Source organism: Poecilia latipinna, unplaced genomic scaffold (genome assembly GCF_001443285.1).
Source record: "Poecilia latipinna isolate Pla-1442-1.1 unplaced genomic scaffold, P_latipinna-1.0 Scaffold1776, whole genome shotgun sequence".
Classification (NCBI taxonomy): Eukaryota; Metazoa; Chordata; class Actinopteri; order Cyprinodontiformes; family Poeciliidae; genus Poecilia; species Poecilia latipinna.
Genome location: NW_015114392.1, coordinates 29,714 through 47,325, shown reverse-complemented (window position 1 = coordinate 47,325; position 17,612 = coordinate 29,714). Strand labels below are relative to the sequence as shown.

Sequence of the window (17,612 nt, the reverse complement as noted above, 5' to 3'; positions counted from 1 at the left end):
TTCATTGCTCTTACCATTTATCGCAATAATTTCTGGGACAATTTATCGTCCAGCAAAATTTGTTATTGTCACAGGTGTGAAATGTCAGAATAGAGCTGCTAAAATGTGATCTTGTTTTATGAAATTTTAAATCAGGGTCGAAGGAGATCGGCGGCAATAACGAAACCAAACGCTGTTTCTGCTAGAATTAAATGTGCTCGATTTATTTCCCCACAGATTACAGCAAAATAACATGCATCAAACACTGTTACTGCTAGAACAAATATGCTCGATTTATTCCCCACAGAATACAGTACAAAACACTCTATGACTAAACACGTGATGCTCGATTCATTCAAGTTACCAGCGCTTACCTCGTGAAACTTGGCCGGAGAGCCTTCGGCCTAGAGACAAAGCAGCATCAACGTAGCTGGGCATTCGGACGCGATCCACAGCAGACTCTGACCAAACCGCGGGCTTTTTCGTATTTTATCTCTTAAACAAAGGGATGCCTGCGTGCAAAGGGGGAATGGCCATTTCCATCCTTGCAGGCGAGCCATCCAATCAGAGGTAGCCGCTCTCTGACCATGAGCCAATCATGGGCTGAGAGCGTGAACCAGCAGACCAATCAGAGCCCAACCCAAGTCAACCAGAGCTAAGCACGCCCTGTTCACGTGATCTGCATGAGCTTGCAGCATGATTACAGCAAAATAATCTGAGCAGAATAAGTTTTAACATAACATAGAAAGATATAAATGAATAATGATTATCAAAGAACATAAAAGATAATAAAAAGATAAAAATACAAAATACCAGATCAGATCTGCATGTAAATCTCTTATTGGTTCATTTTGTAGCTAAATGCTAAACCTCTTCTTGCCACTTATCAAAGCTGGAATTTAATAAATGTAATGGCAGCTGGGCGTCTTTTGTTTAGAAAACAAGAGACGATTCCTTCTGCTTAAACACTTCAGATTGTCATGTACTGCATAAATTGAAGTCACTTTATGGGGGAATTTTTTTGCCATAATCCAAGCGCACACATTTTCAGTCTGAAAGCAGAATTTCATGACTTCTGTTCTAAAAGCTTTTAATACTTCTGGTTACATTTTTATTATGAAAGCAGGACTTCATGTCTTTCTACTTCTCCTCGCGCTCACACTTAGTCTCTGCTCGCTTTTGAAAACGCCTTTTGGCGCAGTCGCCTAGCAACCTCTCAGGCAATAGAATGAAAGTGTTGCACTGGGTGCGTTTGTTTTCCCCCCCATATCACGTCAGCACATTTACATTAAGCAGATTCTGGTAGATTAAGGTAAATCTAACAGTCACTATGACTTGTTTTTTATCAGTTTAAAGAAGTCAGAGGTGTTAGTTTGCATTCTCATGACCATATTTAAAGCTTACATAAGGATTTCAATACCTACAGTATAATTGGCAGTGAGAAATTGTTTTTACTGAAGCAAATGTCCTGTGTGTTTATCCATTACACTGTCTGGGGCTTTTCAACTGCTTTATGGTCATTTTGATGAGCTGAATCCAGAAATCACATTGGTTTTGCTCAATCAGGTCAACTTTCTGAACTATAAAACGCATGACTTGTTCTGACATCTGGATCGGTTTGCTGAGAATCTGCGGTGATGATCAGGGGGAGAGACGCCATCAGGACAGAGAGTTTAGCACAATCAAGACGTAATGTTCAATTTACACGTACTTACCCTTAACATTTAGTTAATACACTCTGCTAGAAAACAGTTTTTTTCTCCTAAAATCTCTTTTGGATGAGAAAAATGAACAGAAACGAACTGATGATGTCACAAAAATGTAATCAATTTAGTCAGAAGATCTGATTTCTCTTAATCTAATTAGAATTAAAACCTGACCTGATTGAGAGAAATGGATATCACTGGAAAATAATCCTAATTCAGTTGAAAAAACATTTTTTTCTGCCCCAGTGTTTTCATTCCGATGTGACATTGGAGCCTTCAGATAAAGCAGTGTTATCGTCGTCACTGTGTGTTTTTCTTCAGCTCTCTGTCAGGTTGTTTGAGCCGTGAGTCAGGAAGGCTGAGCCGGCCCTTTAACGACCAGCTGCCTGCTCTCTGATCTATAAAACTAAAATTCACGCCCTCTGAGGCTGTCTTGAAGATCCTGGTGTTACAGGAAATAGCAACTGTGTAACTCTTGAAAGAGGAACTGTCGACATTTCCATTTGACTGTGTTTTTCCCCACATTAAACCGAATGGAGGCCACAGGGAACACACACATCGACTGTAACTGAGATGACTGCTGATTCTCATTCATCCTGATTCTCCTTCACCACACGTATCACAGAAAGTTTGTTGCTTTACTGCAGTTTGTGAAGCAAAACTGAATTTCACCAGAGTTGTTCAACATCCTGTTCCTTAAAAGTCCAGACGACTGACGAGGATCAGAGGGCGGAGCCAGCTGGGCAGCTTTACAGCTACCTGAAACCGTGGCAGTTACTTCATGGCTCTTTATCACATGAGTTTGGACTATTACTTAGCAGATTAGCTGGAATTGCTTTCTCCTTCACTGATTGTTGACTTTTATCCAGCCTACAAAGAATGCCCTTCCTGGTCATGCTGACATGATTGTTTGACACATCCTGGACTTTCCTCTGATTATGTAATGTTGCAAAATTTGGTGCATTGATTAAAATCTGAGACAAATGGGGCTGAAACGATTCATCAGATTTGTCATCATGATTCGATTATCAAAATAATCGTCAACTAATTTAGTAATTGATTAATCGTTAATTGGAGTATTCAGACTCACAAAAATGCCCTTTGTTGAAAGAACAAAACAGTCTAAGCAGTAATTATGTCAAAACTGTATGAAAACTACATACATTTTGCCTCTACGATACAAGAAACCCTTCTTTATCTGTAAGTATGAGCTTCACAGAAATCAAGTGCAGAATTGGTTCCTATTCTGCATAAAAAAACAACATCTTATTAGTGCCTTTTGCTATCCAGTTATTAACTGGTTATCCAGAAAATAGTCAACAAATCATCCCTTCGCTGTATTGATGTGAAGTAAATCAGAAAACGCTGGGCATTTTTTAGCTGAGATGCATTTTATGGGCAAAGTAATGTAAAGTAAATTTCTTATTCAAATCTGAATAATCAGAAAATTTTTTATTTACATCTCTTAATGTTTTTCTAATATTGTATAAAATAAGGTTAAGTGATTAAATGAAAAATCAGCAGAATGTGACAATTGTTTTTGTCCGATTAATAATCTGCAGGATACTCGATTACTAAATCAATTCGTTGTAGCCCTAATTATAATCACATTACGACTGGCGGTGCAGCGATTGCAGTTTTCTGGCCGATCACCGACTACAGATTAAAAATCCCGACCTGCCGATTCAGATTTTGGCCGATACCGATTATTATTTTTTATTTATTTATTTATTTATTTTTTGTCTAAAATGTTGCTGAATGTAGCAAGAAAGTTGATGAGTTGCCAACAGTGAGATGACTACTGTTAACTGCAAATATACAGACCTGACCAGTCGGTCTGCTGGTCAAACCTCTCTCACAGCAGAGCAGAAGAAGATAGCCGTAGATTTAAGCATCATTGCCAAGGTAAATAAAATCGGTGGTTAAGATCAGCTTCACATGTAAAAATCGGCCGATCATCGATTTCCCAAAATTAGGGAAATTGGCGGCGATAAATCGGTGCATCTCTACTGACGACCAGTAATGTAATGACATTTTCCTGACGTGTGTTTTCAGATTGATAAGTACCTGTACGCCATGCGCTTCTCTGATGAGACGCTGCTGGACATCACCAAGCGCTTCAGAGCGGAGCTGACCAGAGGTCTGGGCGGCGACAGCAACGCCACCGCCTCGCTGAAGATGCTCCCAACGTTTGTCCGCTCCATCCCGGATGGAACAGGTGAGTTAGTTCGTCTGAGATTAATCGTAATCCGGCCAAGTACCTGGGGTCCGTGCCAGGATTATGCTGCTGCTATTTCTACACTGACTAATCTTTCTTGCATTCGTTTACTTTTCAGAATTAGATGCTCTGCTTAAAAACTAAATGTCCTGGTGTCTAGAATAGTCAAGTGGATTTCAGTCTTGCTCTTCATGTTTTAGATGTTTTTAATAAAAGCCTGGTAATCACCCACAGAGACTCGTACTTAGAGAGATAAACCCTGACTGGAAATATTCGGGTTCTCTCTCATCTGGATTGTTAAATAAACGTCGATTCAAAGTGATTCCTGCTCACAGGCATGATGGATTTTCAAGCAGTTTCATGATCGATACCGTGGATCAGCGCCTCTCGATCCACATCATCATGCCAGTGACGTTTACACTGAGTCATGGTAATGAGAGCTGTGCTGTATGATACACAGTAGTGGACAGAAACAGGAAGTAGAAAATAATATCAGAATAAGTTTAAGCAGACTTATCTATGTAATAAATATGTAGTTTATCTAATCTGAAAGCTATTAAACATTACATGGTTGCGTCATTCAGAAACAGAAAGATTAAACGCAACACGCCTTGTTAAAATGTTTGAAAAAACTTCACTTTTAAGAAAAACTGTTTAAAACAGACCATCACGAATCAATATGAACATCTCAAACAAAACAAGGCAATTGTTCTGGACTGAACTCATTAATAAATTAACATAAAAGCATCTCTTATTTTACAAAATCCAACATAAATATACAGCTCTTAAACCACTTAAAATGATCAGTTTCTCTGATTTTACTCCTTAAAGGTTTGAGTAAAATGAACTTTGTTCTTTTATTCTATGAACTGCTGACAACATGCCTCTGAAATGCCAAGCAAAAATTTAGTTTTTATTAGCAGAAAATGAGAAATGGGTAAGATAACAAAAAGATGAAGTTTTCAGACCTCAAATAATGCAAAGAAAACCACAACACTGATGTTTTAACATATTCCAATATGGTGGAATAACAGGAGGTTTTCAATAGGGATCAGTGCGGTGGTCTCTTAATGTTTTTCCAGAGCTGTATATGTTACATTTTGTGGCCTTGTTTATAAACAGATTTAAAAATATGAACTTTTAAGTAGCAAAGGAGAAAATCCTCCTCGTTGACTAGATGATTAATGTCACCATAAAGCCTGTGGGGATGTGAACCCAGAACATCCAGGACGCGGCGCCTGGACTGAACTGTCTGAAGCTGCAAGTTTTCCAGCTGCATGTTGGTACATGAAGAAACAGGAATGTACAGCAACACTGCCTTGAATGCAGAACAACAGAGCACAGACTGACCCTGTTCTGTTATTTTACGTTATTTTATGACAAACATTGCATGACTTTGATTGCAGAATAGACATTTTAATAAGGCATGCCTTTCTTTACTGTTTGGAATCAGGCTGTTTGTCACATAGTGATCCATAACAAGTTTGCAGCTCGCATGATGAATGCAGGGCGGCTCTGGAAGAAAACCTGTTCAAGGCTCCAGAAGATTTAAGACTTTCCAGCAGGACAAAACGTCACAACCAGAACCAAAATAAACCGGTTTAGATCAAAGTCTGAATGGGCCAGTCAAAGGTTACTGTTTAGAAGTTTGAAATCTAAGCATCATTTTCTTAATTTCTATTGTTTTATCAATTTAAATGTGAAGAAAACATATATACTCAGGTTTGTAGTTTTAGCCTTTCTTTAGCAAAACCGTACATACTTTCCTGCAATGTAATCCCTCTTTCTCTCTCTCTGTCAATCTCTCCTCCTCCTCTTTCCATCGTCCGTGAATCGACAGAGAAAGGAGATTTCATCGCGTTGGATCTGGGAGGCAGCGCGTTCCGGATCCTCCGTGTCAAAGTGAGCCACGAGAATAAGCAGACCGTTGAGATGGAGAGCGAGACCTACGACACGCCGGATGAAATCATGCACGGCAGCGGAACCAGAGTGAGTTTACTTCCAAGGCCAGGAACACGAACGCAGCTTCCCTCCGGCTCCCTTCACCTTGTCCCTCCGCTCCTCCCCTCCAGCTGTTCGACCACGTGGCGGAGTGTCTCGGAAACTTCATGGAGAAACACAAGATCAAAGACAAGAAGCTCCCAGTTGGCCTTACCTTCTCCTTCCCCTGCCGACAGAAAAAACTGGACGAGGTAATCGTCTCTTAAAGGGGTTGAAGCTGCAGCTGAGGCCAGATGTTGAAGGTTATATATGTTGACATCCAATCTGAAATGTTTCTTTTGCTTTTTTTTCCCCCAGGGATATTTGATAAAATGGACAAAACGCTTCAAAGCCAGCGGTGTAGAAGGGATGGATGTTGTCCACCTGCTCAACAAAGCCATTGAAAAACGAGGAGTGAGTCTCGTTATCATTCCTAGTGGTTCGACCCAGATGGCCGGGAAAAAGTCAACCGCTTGACGGTTTGTTCATTTCAGGACTACGAGGCCGACATCATGGCGGTGGTGAACGACACCGTGGGAACGATGATGACCTGCGGCTTCGATGACCAGCGCTGCGAAGTCGGCATCATCATCGGTGCGGCTTTGTTGGAACAGGAGGGGAACGGGTCGGATTAGCGGAGACGAGTTAAAGCGCCGGTTCTCTCTTTGTGCCCGCAGGAACCGGCACCAACGCCTGCTACATGGAGGAGCTGCGTCACATCGACCTGGTGGAGGGAGACGAGGGACGCATGTGCGTGAACACCGAGTGGGGCGCGTTCGGAGACGACGGCAGCCTGGAGGACCTCAGGACGCAGTTCGACATCGAGATAGACCGAGGTTCTCTCAACCCGGGCAAACAGCTGTGAGTTAATCCTCCAGGGCGGTTGTCTTCACGCAGCCGTTACTGTCAAAACAGCTCAATGAGAAGCTCTGCCGCTTTACTTTGCTTTGATACGTTTCACATTTGGTCCCATTAGAACCACAGCTTCCTTTAAGTTATTGAGAGTTCACTCAAAAATCCACCAAAAAGTGGAGTTTGAAAATGTTGTACTGCAGACTTCTGCCCAGGTCCCCCTTGAAAATGAGATCTAGATCTCAATGGGGTTTACCTGGTTAAATAAAAAAAAAATAAAAAAAAAGGTTTCTAAGGTTTCCAGTCAGAGGAATTGCTCTCAGGACTACATAGAGCCAACCAGTATATGATTTAATCTCAGTACGAATTAAGCGGTTCTGCGAAGGCCTCAGAGGTTTGTTAGAGAATAAACAGCATCAACTAGACAGAGGCACAGCAGACAGCTCAGGGAGAAAGTTTAAAGCAGTTTACAGGTTAGAAGACAATATTTCAAGCTTAAAACACCTCAGAGATTTTATCATCTGAAAGTGGAAGCAGTACGGTTCACCTACCAAGACCTGACCGACCGTCTATCTGACAATCCAGGTAAGAAGAGCCAATCTAAGAAGAGATCTGGGGAGCAACGGCTCAGACAGAGGCCAACATTAAGGCATCAAATTACAAAGTCAAATATTTTTAGTCATGTTTTAAATAAACAGCATTTTTAACAACTTAATTGTGCTGTAAAATGGCACAGTGTGGCTGGAAATATACAAACACTTCCCCTGCAATCCTGGAAGAAAATGTTCAAGAAAAAGAAAGCTTTGAAAGTTTGTGGTTGTCGCTGAAGGGAAGATGAGAAGCTTGAATTATTATAATACCCTTTTCAAGACACTATTGGATACTAAAAAACAGCTGTTTTTCCCCCGTGTCCTGCAGCTTTGAGAAGATGATCAGTGGGATGTACATGGGGGAGCTGGTGCGCCTCATCCTGGTGAAGATGGCCCGAGACGGGATGCTGTTTGAGGGGAGGATCACTCCAGAACTTCTGACCAAAGGCACACTTCAGACCAAACACGTCTCAGCAATGGAGAAGTAAGTCCACAAACCAACTCCGCACAATACCTGTCCTTTATAATAAACTATTACATGTTAAATCGCCTTCTATACTTTGCTTTTGTTTAAGGAGTAAGGAAGGTTTAATCAAAGCAAAAGAGATTTTAACTCAACTTAGTCTGGAACCGTCTGAAGAGGACTGCGCCGCAGTACAGCATGTGGGTATTCTTGCAAAAACACAAGAAGCATTAAAACTGCAGGATAATGTAACGCCAAGAGAAAAATGGTTTACCAGACTCAACCTGAACCTTCCTCTGTAAATCCAGGACTCTGGACCCTCTACAACACATGTTAAACTGGAGGCCCGCGGGCTAAATCCGGCCCATCGCAACTATTTACTTTGTGTCACGTTTGCCAAAATCGTCGATTCAAAAGAACTCGCGGCCCAAAAAAACGAGAACAAAAACTAAAATATAGCAAATAAAGTCATCATTGTAGACCCTAAACATAAAAATGTTTTTCCAGGTTTACTACATTCAAAGAAAGGCGTCTTGTTTTCAAATTTGGTAACATTTTATTTGAAGGTGTGTGCATAAGACCGACATGACTCTGTCATAAACACGATATAACATCTGTAATAAACACGACATAACATCTGTCATAAACATTGAGGAATCTTCATGAATGTTTACAACTGTTGTCATGAAGTATCATTAAGTAAGTAATGACACTTTTAGTGCAAAGTTGACACTTTTAATGGATTTCTAATGCTAATTTTGATAGAACTTTGCATTAAAAAGCTCATTATGAACTGAATAATGCAAAGTTTACGCTTTTAATAGACTTTTAATGCAACTTTGCTTTAAAAGTGCCATTATTTACCAAATGACACTTCATGACATTAAGCATAAAGACTCCTTCATTGTCATGACAGGTGACGGTGTCATGCCAGTCAAATAAAGTGTTACCTCAAATTCTTTTGGATTCAGTATAACAAATTTATTATCTGTTATAAGACCAGAATTTAGGGTCACTTTCTCTAAAAATGCTTGCTAATTAGCCAAATTCAGTAAATTAAGTAAAAATTGATTTTGTTGTAGCAAAGTCAGTAAAAATCTCTGGATAAATGTTTGTCTACATACTGTAAAAGCTTGGTTATCAAAAGACAACACTTTTTGTTCCACCTAACGTTTTCCATTGTGAGAAAATGATGTTGGTAATCATTTCATCTCAGCTTAAAAATTTAAAGTCAGTTTGGACGGGCCAAATTTCCATCACCGTCAAACTGCTTTTGGGGGGCCACACAAACTCAGTCCAAGGGCCACAAATGGCTCCCACGCCGCACTTTGGACACCGCTTCTTTGGAACGCCATAAAAATCAAATCAGTTTTTTGCATAGCGTAAAATTACAATGTGAAATATGTTAGATATTAAATTTTTAGAGAAAACTCTTCAACAGCTTGTTAACACGTATCGGTTCATTTAAGCGGCACTTGAAGGATATTTACGATGCTGAAGTGGCCCAAGTATAAAAATGAGTTTAACACCTGGTTCTACAAGAATCCTTCTCTGGTTTTGCATGTAGTAAATGTTCATTTTAAGGATTTTTTACACGTGCACTCAGCTGCTGCATGAGCATCCTGCTCTCTTTGGTTTCGGTCCTTTAGGTTTGCTCCATCGTCTCTCATCGCTCCGCCAACCTGGTAGCTGCTGCCCTGGCCGGCATCCTGCAGCGGCTGAAGGAGAACAAGGGAGGGGTGCGACTCAAAACCACTGTGGGCATCGACGGCTCTCTGTACAAGATGCACCCGCAGTGAGTGTGTCGATACACACACCCGCTCAGTTTATATAGATTATTCAGACTGACGTTCTCTGTCCGTTTGAAGCTACGCTCGGCGCCTCCATAAGACCGTCCGACGTTTGGTCCCCGACTGCGACGTCCGGTTCCTCCTGTCAGAGAGCGGCAGCGGGAAAGGGGCTGCCATGGTGACGGCCGTGGCCTACAGACTCGCCGAACAGACCCAGGAAATCGCCAAGATTCTGTCCAAGTTCCGCATGACGACGGAGCAGCTGCTGGAGGTGAGGGGAGAGTCCCGACACCGTTGGCATCTGCGACTCTTTCCCAGTTCGGTTTGCTGATGTTTGTGTGGTTTTAGGTGAAAAACAGAATGAGGGCAGAGATGCAGAAAGGCCTTTCGAAAAGCACGCAGGACGTCGCCGTCGTCAAAATGCTGCCCTCGTACGTCCGTAGCACACCTGACGGCACAGGTAACGCTCACTCACGGCTTCGACGTAGTCAGTTATTCTGTGTATCATTCTGACAGATTAAATCCTGCTGATTTTTCATTTAAACCTTTTTTATACATTGCAAATAATTTAATTCCCCTTATAAATGAGTGAATAAACAGTTTTTTAATGTAAATTTCAGATCACATTTATAACACGAATAGTTGGACCCACATGCTGCACAATAAGGCAAAACAAATCAAGAAGAAAACCGTTAAACCCAATAAGCAGAGAAACGTATTAGAGTGCATTAGGGCCTTTGTGCATAGAAAAATAATCAAAACAGAGAAGCAAATTTTAACCAGAAAAGTAAAAAAAAAAAAAAAAAATGTGACTTTTGAAACTCAGAAATATAAAAAAAATTCTAGGAAGTTCCTGATGTTAGTCCCAAAATTTCATTTTTTAAGCAGATTTTTGACTTTTCAAACTCAGAAAAGTCCAAGTTTTTTCTAGAAGTTTTTTTTGGCAAACATTTACTGCTTTTTTTTATTTTTTATTATTAAGCAAACCTTTTACTGCCTAAAATGCAATAGCATAGCATTGATCTTTTGTGGCAAAGGATTAAACTGCAGCTAAAAAAATACAACTAACACGACACGTAAAAAGCTCAGCTCTGCTCAGCTTAACATCAGTTTGGAGCTAATCTGACTATTTCTTGGATTAACCAGTTAACAATTGGATAGAAAATTGAGCTTAATAGGAGATTTTTTTACAGTAATTTTAACAAAGTGAAGAAGTTTTTGGTTGAACATATTTACAAAGGTTTTTATATACATCTTTACAGTTTTGGCTGAGTTTGTTCTTTCAACAAATGGCCTTTTTCGTGTCTGTATGCTTGAGTTAGCAGTTAAGTGATTACTACATTAGTTGACAATTTTTTCATAATCAATTAATCACGATTAATCCGATTAATCGTTTCAGCCCTCCTACTCAGATTAAAAATCTTCTTTGTGTCAGTTTAGCCTGAGCTCGTACCTCTCATACTTTCTGTTAAACTTTTATCAACTTTAAACTTTCAAACTTTACAGGGTACCAACTCTGTGATCAAGTTTTAATTTCTGCTGTTTAATGCTGAAGTCTCTGTGCCGTTTATCACAAGCACGGCTGTTTTTGCTGCTTGTTTGTTCATTCTTACATTTCCACACGTGTGCAGAGAACGGGGATTTCCTGGCTCTGGATTTGGGGGGAACCAACTTTCGAGTTCTGCTGGTCAAGATTCGCTCCGGGAAGAAATCGGTGGAGATGCACAACAAGATTTACGCGATTCCTCTTGAAGTGATGCAGGGCACAGGAGAAGAGGTGAGATCCCTGAGGAGATCCAAGGATTGGTGAAAAGCTTTAGACTCAGTTCCTGTTTACCAGATCATACTGGGAGGATTAAGGGACTGGGAACAGGATGCCTGCAGGTTACGATTGGTTCAGATTAGGATCAAGTTAACAATCTTTAAAGCTTAGATTTGAATTTAACAGATTTGCACTGGCTGAAGCTAATCTGCTTCCTCCTTTAGATCTTCCTCACTCTGAGGATGAAGGCTGTGAATCTCAACGTGGATGTAGTGGAAACGACAAAGCGTCAAACTTGTTTCCACCATGTGTTCAGACCTTTAAAGACCTTTTCTCTGGGCTTACAGTATTTTTTTTCCTGTTAGTTTTTGTTGATGAACTTATTGTGTCTAACCTGAGTTACTGTGAGATTAAATTGGTGATTGAGTTATTCAATCAGTGACCCATAATATATTANCAGGTAGATTCTAATAAAGCATTGATTAATGTCTGATTTTAAAATTAGTTAACTGGACTTGTAGCCATTATTTTGTGCCCATTGTTGGACACGGCACAGTCGAGCCCGATCGAACCATTATACCTAGGATTTCTGTCGGCTAATGTGTCTCTCATGTTTTGAAAATGGGCCGACAATCGGCCAACAACTCGTGTCGTGTGCTCTGGACATTACACTAAGGAAATGAGGAAGGGAGGGTCAGTGCAGAGCACCGGAGTTGAGCCTTTTTTCATTCAGTGTCATCAACAGAAAGAATAAAAGGCAGGAAGAGACGATAAAGCCGATAATTAAAATGAGGTCGATAGGTTTAATTTATCGTGCGATTAATTGATTTATAGTTTATCGTGACAGGCCTAGGTCCAAACAGATATGAGTATTCAGTCTACCCCTCTCTGTTTTCACATAATGGAATGATCCCATTATGGTCATATGTGATTGGCCACAAGGCCACCTGCACAAGCTGGTTCTTGTTATTGACTACAAGGCCTCAACTCTTGCACGACCCATCACTTTGAGTCACCAAATAAAATAAATCAGCTGGATAAAGTCAGCAATGGTTGCTTTTTGCTGCAAACACCTAAAAAAAGAACAGCTCTAATTTATTCAATATGGCAGTATAATATAGAGGTTTCAACAAAGACCAAAATAATTGCCAAAGATATTCTCTACGATGGACTATCCAGGATGTACACCCTTGGAAATAGGCAACAGCTCCCTTTTGACCAAAGACAAGAGGGCAATGGATGGATTTTAGAACGTATCTGTCTGTCTGTGTGCAAAACTGTACCATGGGCTTGTATTTGGCTGTAATACACAATTCCAGTGTTGCCTTTTATGAAGGGCAGCACTCATAGAATAACGGCTACTGGACTCACTCATGCTGTATTTATTGATTTATTTTTGCAATTGACAACATCTGCTGACAACCTCGCCGATTTCTGCAACTCCCCACAGTGAGTGGTAGACAGTCAAGATCGTGTCTTCCTCATGTCATCGTCAGGCTTTTGCAGCTAGAACGGCATCATAAGTTTGATGGCTTGCTAATAAAAAGCCTTGCAATGACTCAAAATGAAACCAAAATTACATTACTTTGAGATTCATTTAATGCCACCCATGTGTCAGCCCTCTCCCACTCATTCTTTTCTCTCTTTTCTATTAAAAAAAACCCTCTTGTACACCACAAATGCTGCCCATTGCTGACACCCCCGTTTCTCCTACCCTCTTGCACCTGCTGCTGTGAACAGCAGGATCCCAGTGTGTGATTCTGTTCATCCCTCGCTTTTTTCTCTGCACTTACTGCTCGTCCCTCCATCCCTTTCTTTCATGTGTGCACTGCTGTCAAGCCCAGCTGGATCAGGCCTGGCAGTCTATTCGCATGCTGTCTTTGTTGGTGTTGAAACAAGCAGCGCTAAGCCACTGATGGTAAAGCCCCAAAACTCATCTTTTTAAGTCTAAGAGACTAAGTTGAAAAGATGTAAAACAAAAAATGTGCTTATATAGACTTATTCGCAGTTGTCATGCTTGTGCTTGTCTTCTTGGAAAACACAACTAAGGTCAGTAATTTTGTTTTTAGAGCTTTTTTCAGTAAACATTTTATTTTAAAGACTTTCTCAAAGTTTTACTGTAGAACAAGGGAAGGCACTCTGAAGTATGACAGAGTGTCTGAACTTAGTCTTAACGCGAGTCTTGAAACCACATTTTAATCAGCGAGACGTGAGCTATGAAGGTGCTATTTATTTATTTATAGATTTATTAAATAAATCCAAAGGTGGTTCAAGTGTGTTTGCTTTCTTTTAGAAAACATCACTGAACATCAAACACAATCACACTTACAGCTGATCTTGGTGAATTCAATGAAAACTGTGTCCAGATGTAACAAACACGTCACTTAAAATTTGCTTAGTGTCAGCCACAGTTAAAAAATGAGACATGGTTTTATAAAATCTTATAAACAGATTTTTTTTTTCACATGAAGGAATAGACACATTGGAAAGTTCAAAAATATTTGAGACTTTGGGTTATTTTTTAAGATTGACAACAGAACTGATCTCAGAAGATGTAGCTACAAAGAATATCACAATATATCAGTCATTTGTGAAAACAAAAATGGAGATTCGTTTTTTTCTGACGTTTGAACGAAATCTCCTTTTGTCCTGTCCTCATTGTCCAGGCTGCATTGTACAACTTCTCATCACCTGAATTAAATGTAGTAAAAGGCTCAGAGAGACCCTAAGAAATGCTGACCCTTATGTCTGAAAAAGTAAATCAGCCTTGTGTTGCAAAATTGTTGGTAATGATGCCCAAACAGACACATAATCTGTACACACCAACACACACAAACAGATACATCACTGCAAGCCATCCCTTTCAAATTCCAACTTCATCCTAATTCTTCTCAAAACATCCGCCGTTTTTTGATGTTTCATTTACATGGACAGAAAAAAAGAGAAAAAAAAAAAACATCAAAGATGAACATTTCAGCAATCAGCTATCACTCAATTAGCGCTCAGCCACTTTTCCTCTTGTGCACTTCCGAAGTAGAGCGTGGAGGGTTTCTGAAAAGTCTTTGAAAAAATCATACTTTTCCCTTTATCACTTCATCTCATTGCAAAACAATTTCTTCCTATTATCCTCACAGCAGGGAGCCGCGATGTCCTGTAAAGGTGTGCCGCTATGCTTTATAGGCAGAGACGAGAAGCCTCTTTTATGCTTTGCACCTTGTACCCCGGATACATTAAACAGAATCAAAGACGACATTTACATACCATTTGTGTTTCATGTTTGAGGAGCTGAGACAGACTCTGCATTCATCCTATGTGAACGTTGGAACGTTTTAACTTTCTGAACTTTTGTGGAGAAAGATACAGAGGGAATGGATGATTGAAGGATAGAAGGAGAAAGATGAAGAGTACCACTCTCAAAGTTTTGATACAATTCTGTTTTGATATCTTGTCACAAATCACCTCGTTTACGTTCAACTTTAGTGGCGTAAATTAGGATTTGCATGAGACTTCCTCTTACTCTCAAAGCTCAAAGCTCAGCTGAGACGAGTTATCCTTATGATCTTGTCCTTCATATGTTTGACATGCTAACAGACAAATTAGCTATGATCTTTATTATATTTTAAACAAAATGACATTAACATGCAGAATTAAACGGGTTTTGCTTCATGATAGGCCTCACTCTTACCCCTGCTCATCTAGAGTGTTTGTTAATGTCTGCCTCAGTGTCACTTTTTTATCAGTTGGCAAACATGAAACAACGTCTCTGACTCATTCAGGTCAAGTATATATTAAATCTTATAATGTGCATTAGAATCATCTTCTCATTTGGTTTGGTTTGACTGCAAAACCTGTTAAACTAATGTCCTGCCACAAACAAAATGGGTTCAGCAATGGCTTGAGAAGCAAAAAGGTTGAGGTGTTGATGTGATCTCCATATTCCCCAGAGCTTGATCCCATCAGGCAACTATGCAACTTGCTGGACAAGAAGTCAGATGTACGGAGGACTCGCTTTGCAACGCATAAGATGTAAAAAAAAAAAAAAATCTGCTGCCAAAATCTCAGTGGCGCATACCACAGAACGCCTTCAGGAGTCTGGTTGATTACATGCCTCAGTGGGTCAGGTTTTTATAATCTAATGCTTAATTGGTGTATATTTAAACAAATATTTAAACAAGGCAAAACCAGGAATAAAGGCATAAAATTAAGGGGGGAAAAAAAACAATAAATTTTTGAGAAAATTGTGATTTTTGCTCTTTAGCGTAAAATACTAATTGAAGTCATTAAGAAATCACCCCATGCTTTAAAGAGCAGTTTTGGATGTTTTAGAAATGGTAAAATTTGTATTTGAATTCAGTTTGTTTACACAAATAATTTGATCCACGTTTAACATACCAGGTTTGTTTGGCTGTTCACACACTTTTGTTTTGGCTTCGGCCTACGTGCTTAACATTCGACCATTCGCTCCTCCAGAACGATCATGTAGGGACAGTAGACGGTCACTTGTGTGGTCATTGTCTTTAGAGCGATTCCCTCATACTGCTGAAAATAACTGGGGTCAAAGTGCTTGCCACACAAACTTGCACCTGCTGTGCAACCGCTGTAGCCAGGGCTCCTCTGTCCAAATACTCTTACATTACTTTTCTTTCAACGTTCAGCTCACTTCAAGCTCCTTTTCCGCTTCCCAAACTCTGGCTCTCCCTCTCTGTTCCTCTCTTTTACTATTCCTCTCTTCGCATTCCTGTACACTTTTATCTCTCCCCCCGCTGCCCCACCCCACCTGCAGGTTTAATGAAGTCTGCTCTTGTGTAATCTTACAGCGATCAGGCCCTCTCACCTCCCTTCTCTGACTCAGGTGTGTTTTCCAACAAAGAGCCATTGTTCCTGGGAACCACTGCCGAAGCTTGCCTGGCACAAGCACACACCTGCAGCCAACAAAGATACCTTTATTCACCTTACACATGCGTGCACAGATGCCTACACGTGCATGCGCCCGCACAAAACATGCCACCGAGCAGAGGATCAACCTGTAATGCAACATGTTAATGTGGACGGTTTGGAATCACTGTTATCTCTTGTGGAGGAATGAATAAACCAAATTAGAAAAAGTGGGGCATACAAGAAAAAGAGAGAGGGCAGAAAAATGCAGCCAATTGCACTTCTTAGCTTTTGTTTGCACAAACTGGTTGTGACAAACCCACATTTTCCTTTTAATTCAAGATTACGTGCTACTTTGTGCTGCTGTATCTCATGAAATCCAAGAAAATAAACCGAAGTTCTTGGCTGTGACGGGATGAAATGCAAAAAGCTGAACTACGAGCAATACTTTTGCAAAGAACTGAAGAATCTCGAATACCAAATAACAAAGATGATCTCTGCTGTGCAAAAGAAGCAACACCGGGGGATTTCCAAAGCACCTGCTGCAGTTTATTTTGAAGGAAATAGACAAGAAATCTTTGTTTTCCCTCTTCGCTCTTCCATCACCTGAAACCTGAAGTCAGTGTGCACCTAAGGGCAGAAAGTTGGTGAAGGGATGATGACAGCAAGGACTGAGGAGAAAGAACAGAATGGAAGCAGTCAGGGGATAAGCAACAGAAAACAATGCAGCGGGGCGGATAAGACAAAAATGGGACGAAGGGGTAAAAAAATGAAAAATAAAAAGAGAAGGGAATGAGTTCTTGCAGTTGAGATGTCACATCGCCATCACCAGCTAAAGGGTGCAGACCTGCAGGCGTGCTTTCTCCAGTTCTCAGATATCGGCGTGTTTTAGTCTATGCACGTCTCTGTGAGAAAGGGAGAGTCTGCTCTCATTGTGATTGGATTTCACCTCGCTGTGTACGGCGAACGCATGTTTCGCCGGAGGATGATGTGCCGACACTAGGTAGACTCCGTCTGCCCCCTTCGCCCCCACCTCAAGGTTAGGGAGGTGGAAACATCATGACATGGCGGGTGCATACAATAGCTGACTCGGAGGCAAGAACAACAACGCTGGAAGCAAGTGTGCACGGCATGTGACACAGTGTAACTACACAGCGCGGGAGTGTTGCTGTTTTCTGGATGAGGAAATGGCTGGGGTTAAATTAGAAGATCTGTTTCACGCTTCAAACCGAAAGAAGTTCACAACCTCAGCTTTGCACCTCCACTTGTTTGCCTGAACTCCAATTTGCAGCAAGAGCACTGTAAAGTTGTGAAGTATTTTGAGAATAATCTAAGTGGGTTATGAGCTTCTCTGACGTTGGAACATGGGGGAAAAAGGGGGGTGGAATATGACTGAA

The 17,612-nt window shown here is 40.6% G+C and overlaps 1 protein-coding gene across 2 annotated transcripts in view; it reads left to right on the top strand.

The window, feature by feature from the left end:
* Positions 1–17,612, top strand: part of LOC106965156 (hexokinase-1-like) — a 49,440-nt gene that overhangs the window by 11,523 nt on the left and 20,305 nt on the right. For both annotated transcript variants that reach the window (XM_015061079.1, XM_015061080.1), the window contains exons 2-13: positions 3,741–3,903; positions 5,744–5,892; positions 5,976–6,095; positions 6,202–6,297; positions 6,378–6,477; positions 6,561–6,744; positions 7,654–7,809; positions 7,901–7,988; positions 9,438–9,583; positions 9,657–9,849; positions 9,927–10,038; positions 11,210–11,355. In XM_015061079.1, the coding sequence (XP_014916565.1) occupies positions 3,741–3,903; positions 5,744–5,892; positions 5,976–6,095; positions 6,202–6,297; positions 6,378–6,477; positions 6,561–6,744; positions 7,654–7,809; positions 7,901–7,988; positions 9,438–9,583; positions 9,657–9,849; positions 9,927–10,038; positions 11,210–11,355 (1,653 nt within the window). The remainder of the gene's footprint in view (positions 1–3,740; positions 3,904–5,743; positions 5,893–5,975; positions 6,096–6,201; positions 6,298–6,377; positions 6,478–6,560; positions 6,745–7,653; positions 7,810–7,900; positions 7,989–9,437; positions 9,584–9,656; positions 9,850–9,926; positions 10,039–11,209; positions 11,356–17,612) is intronic.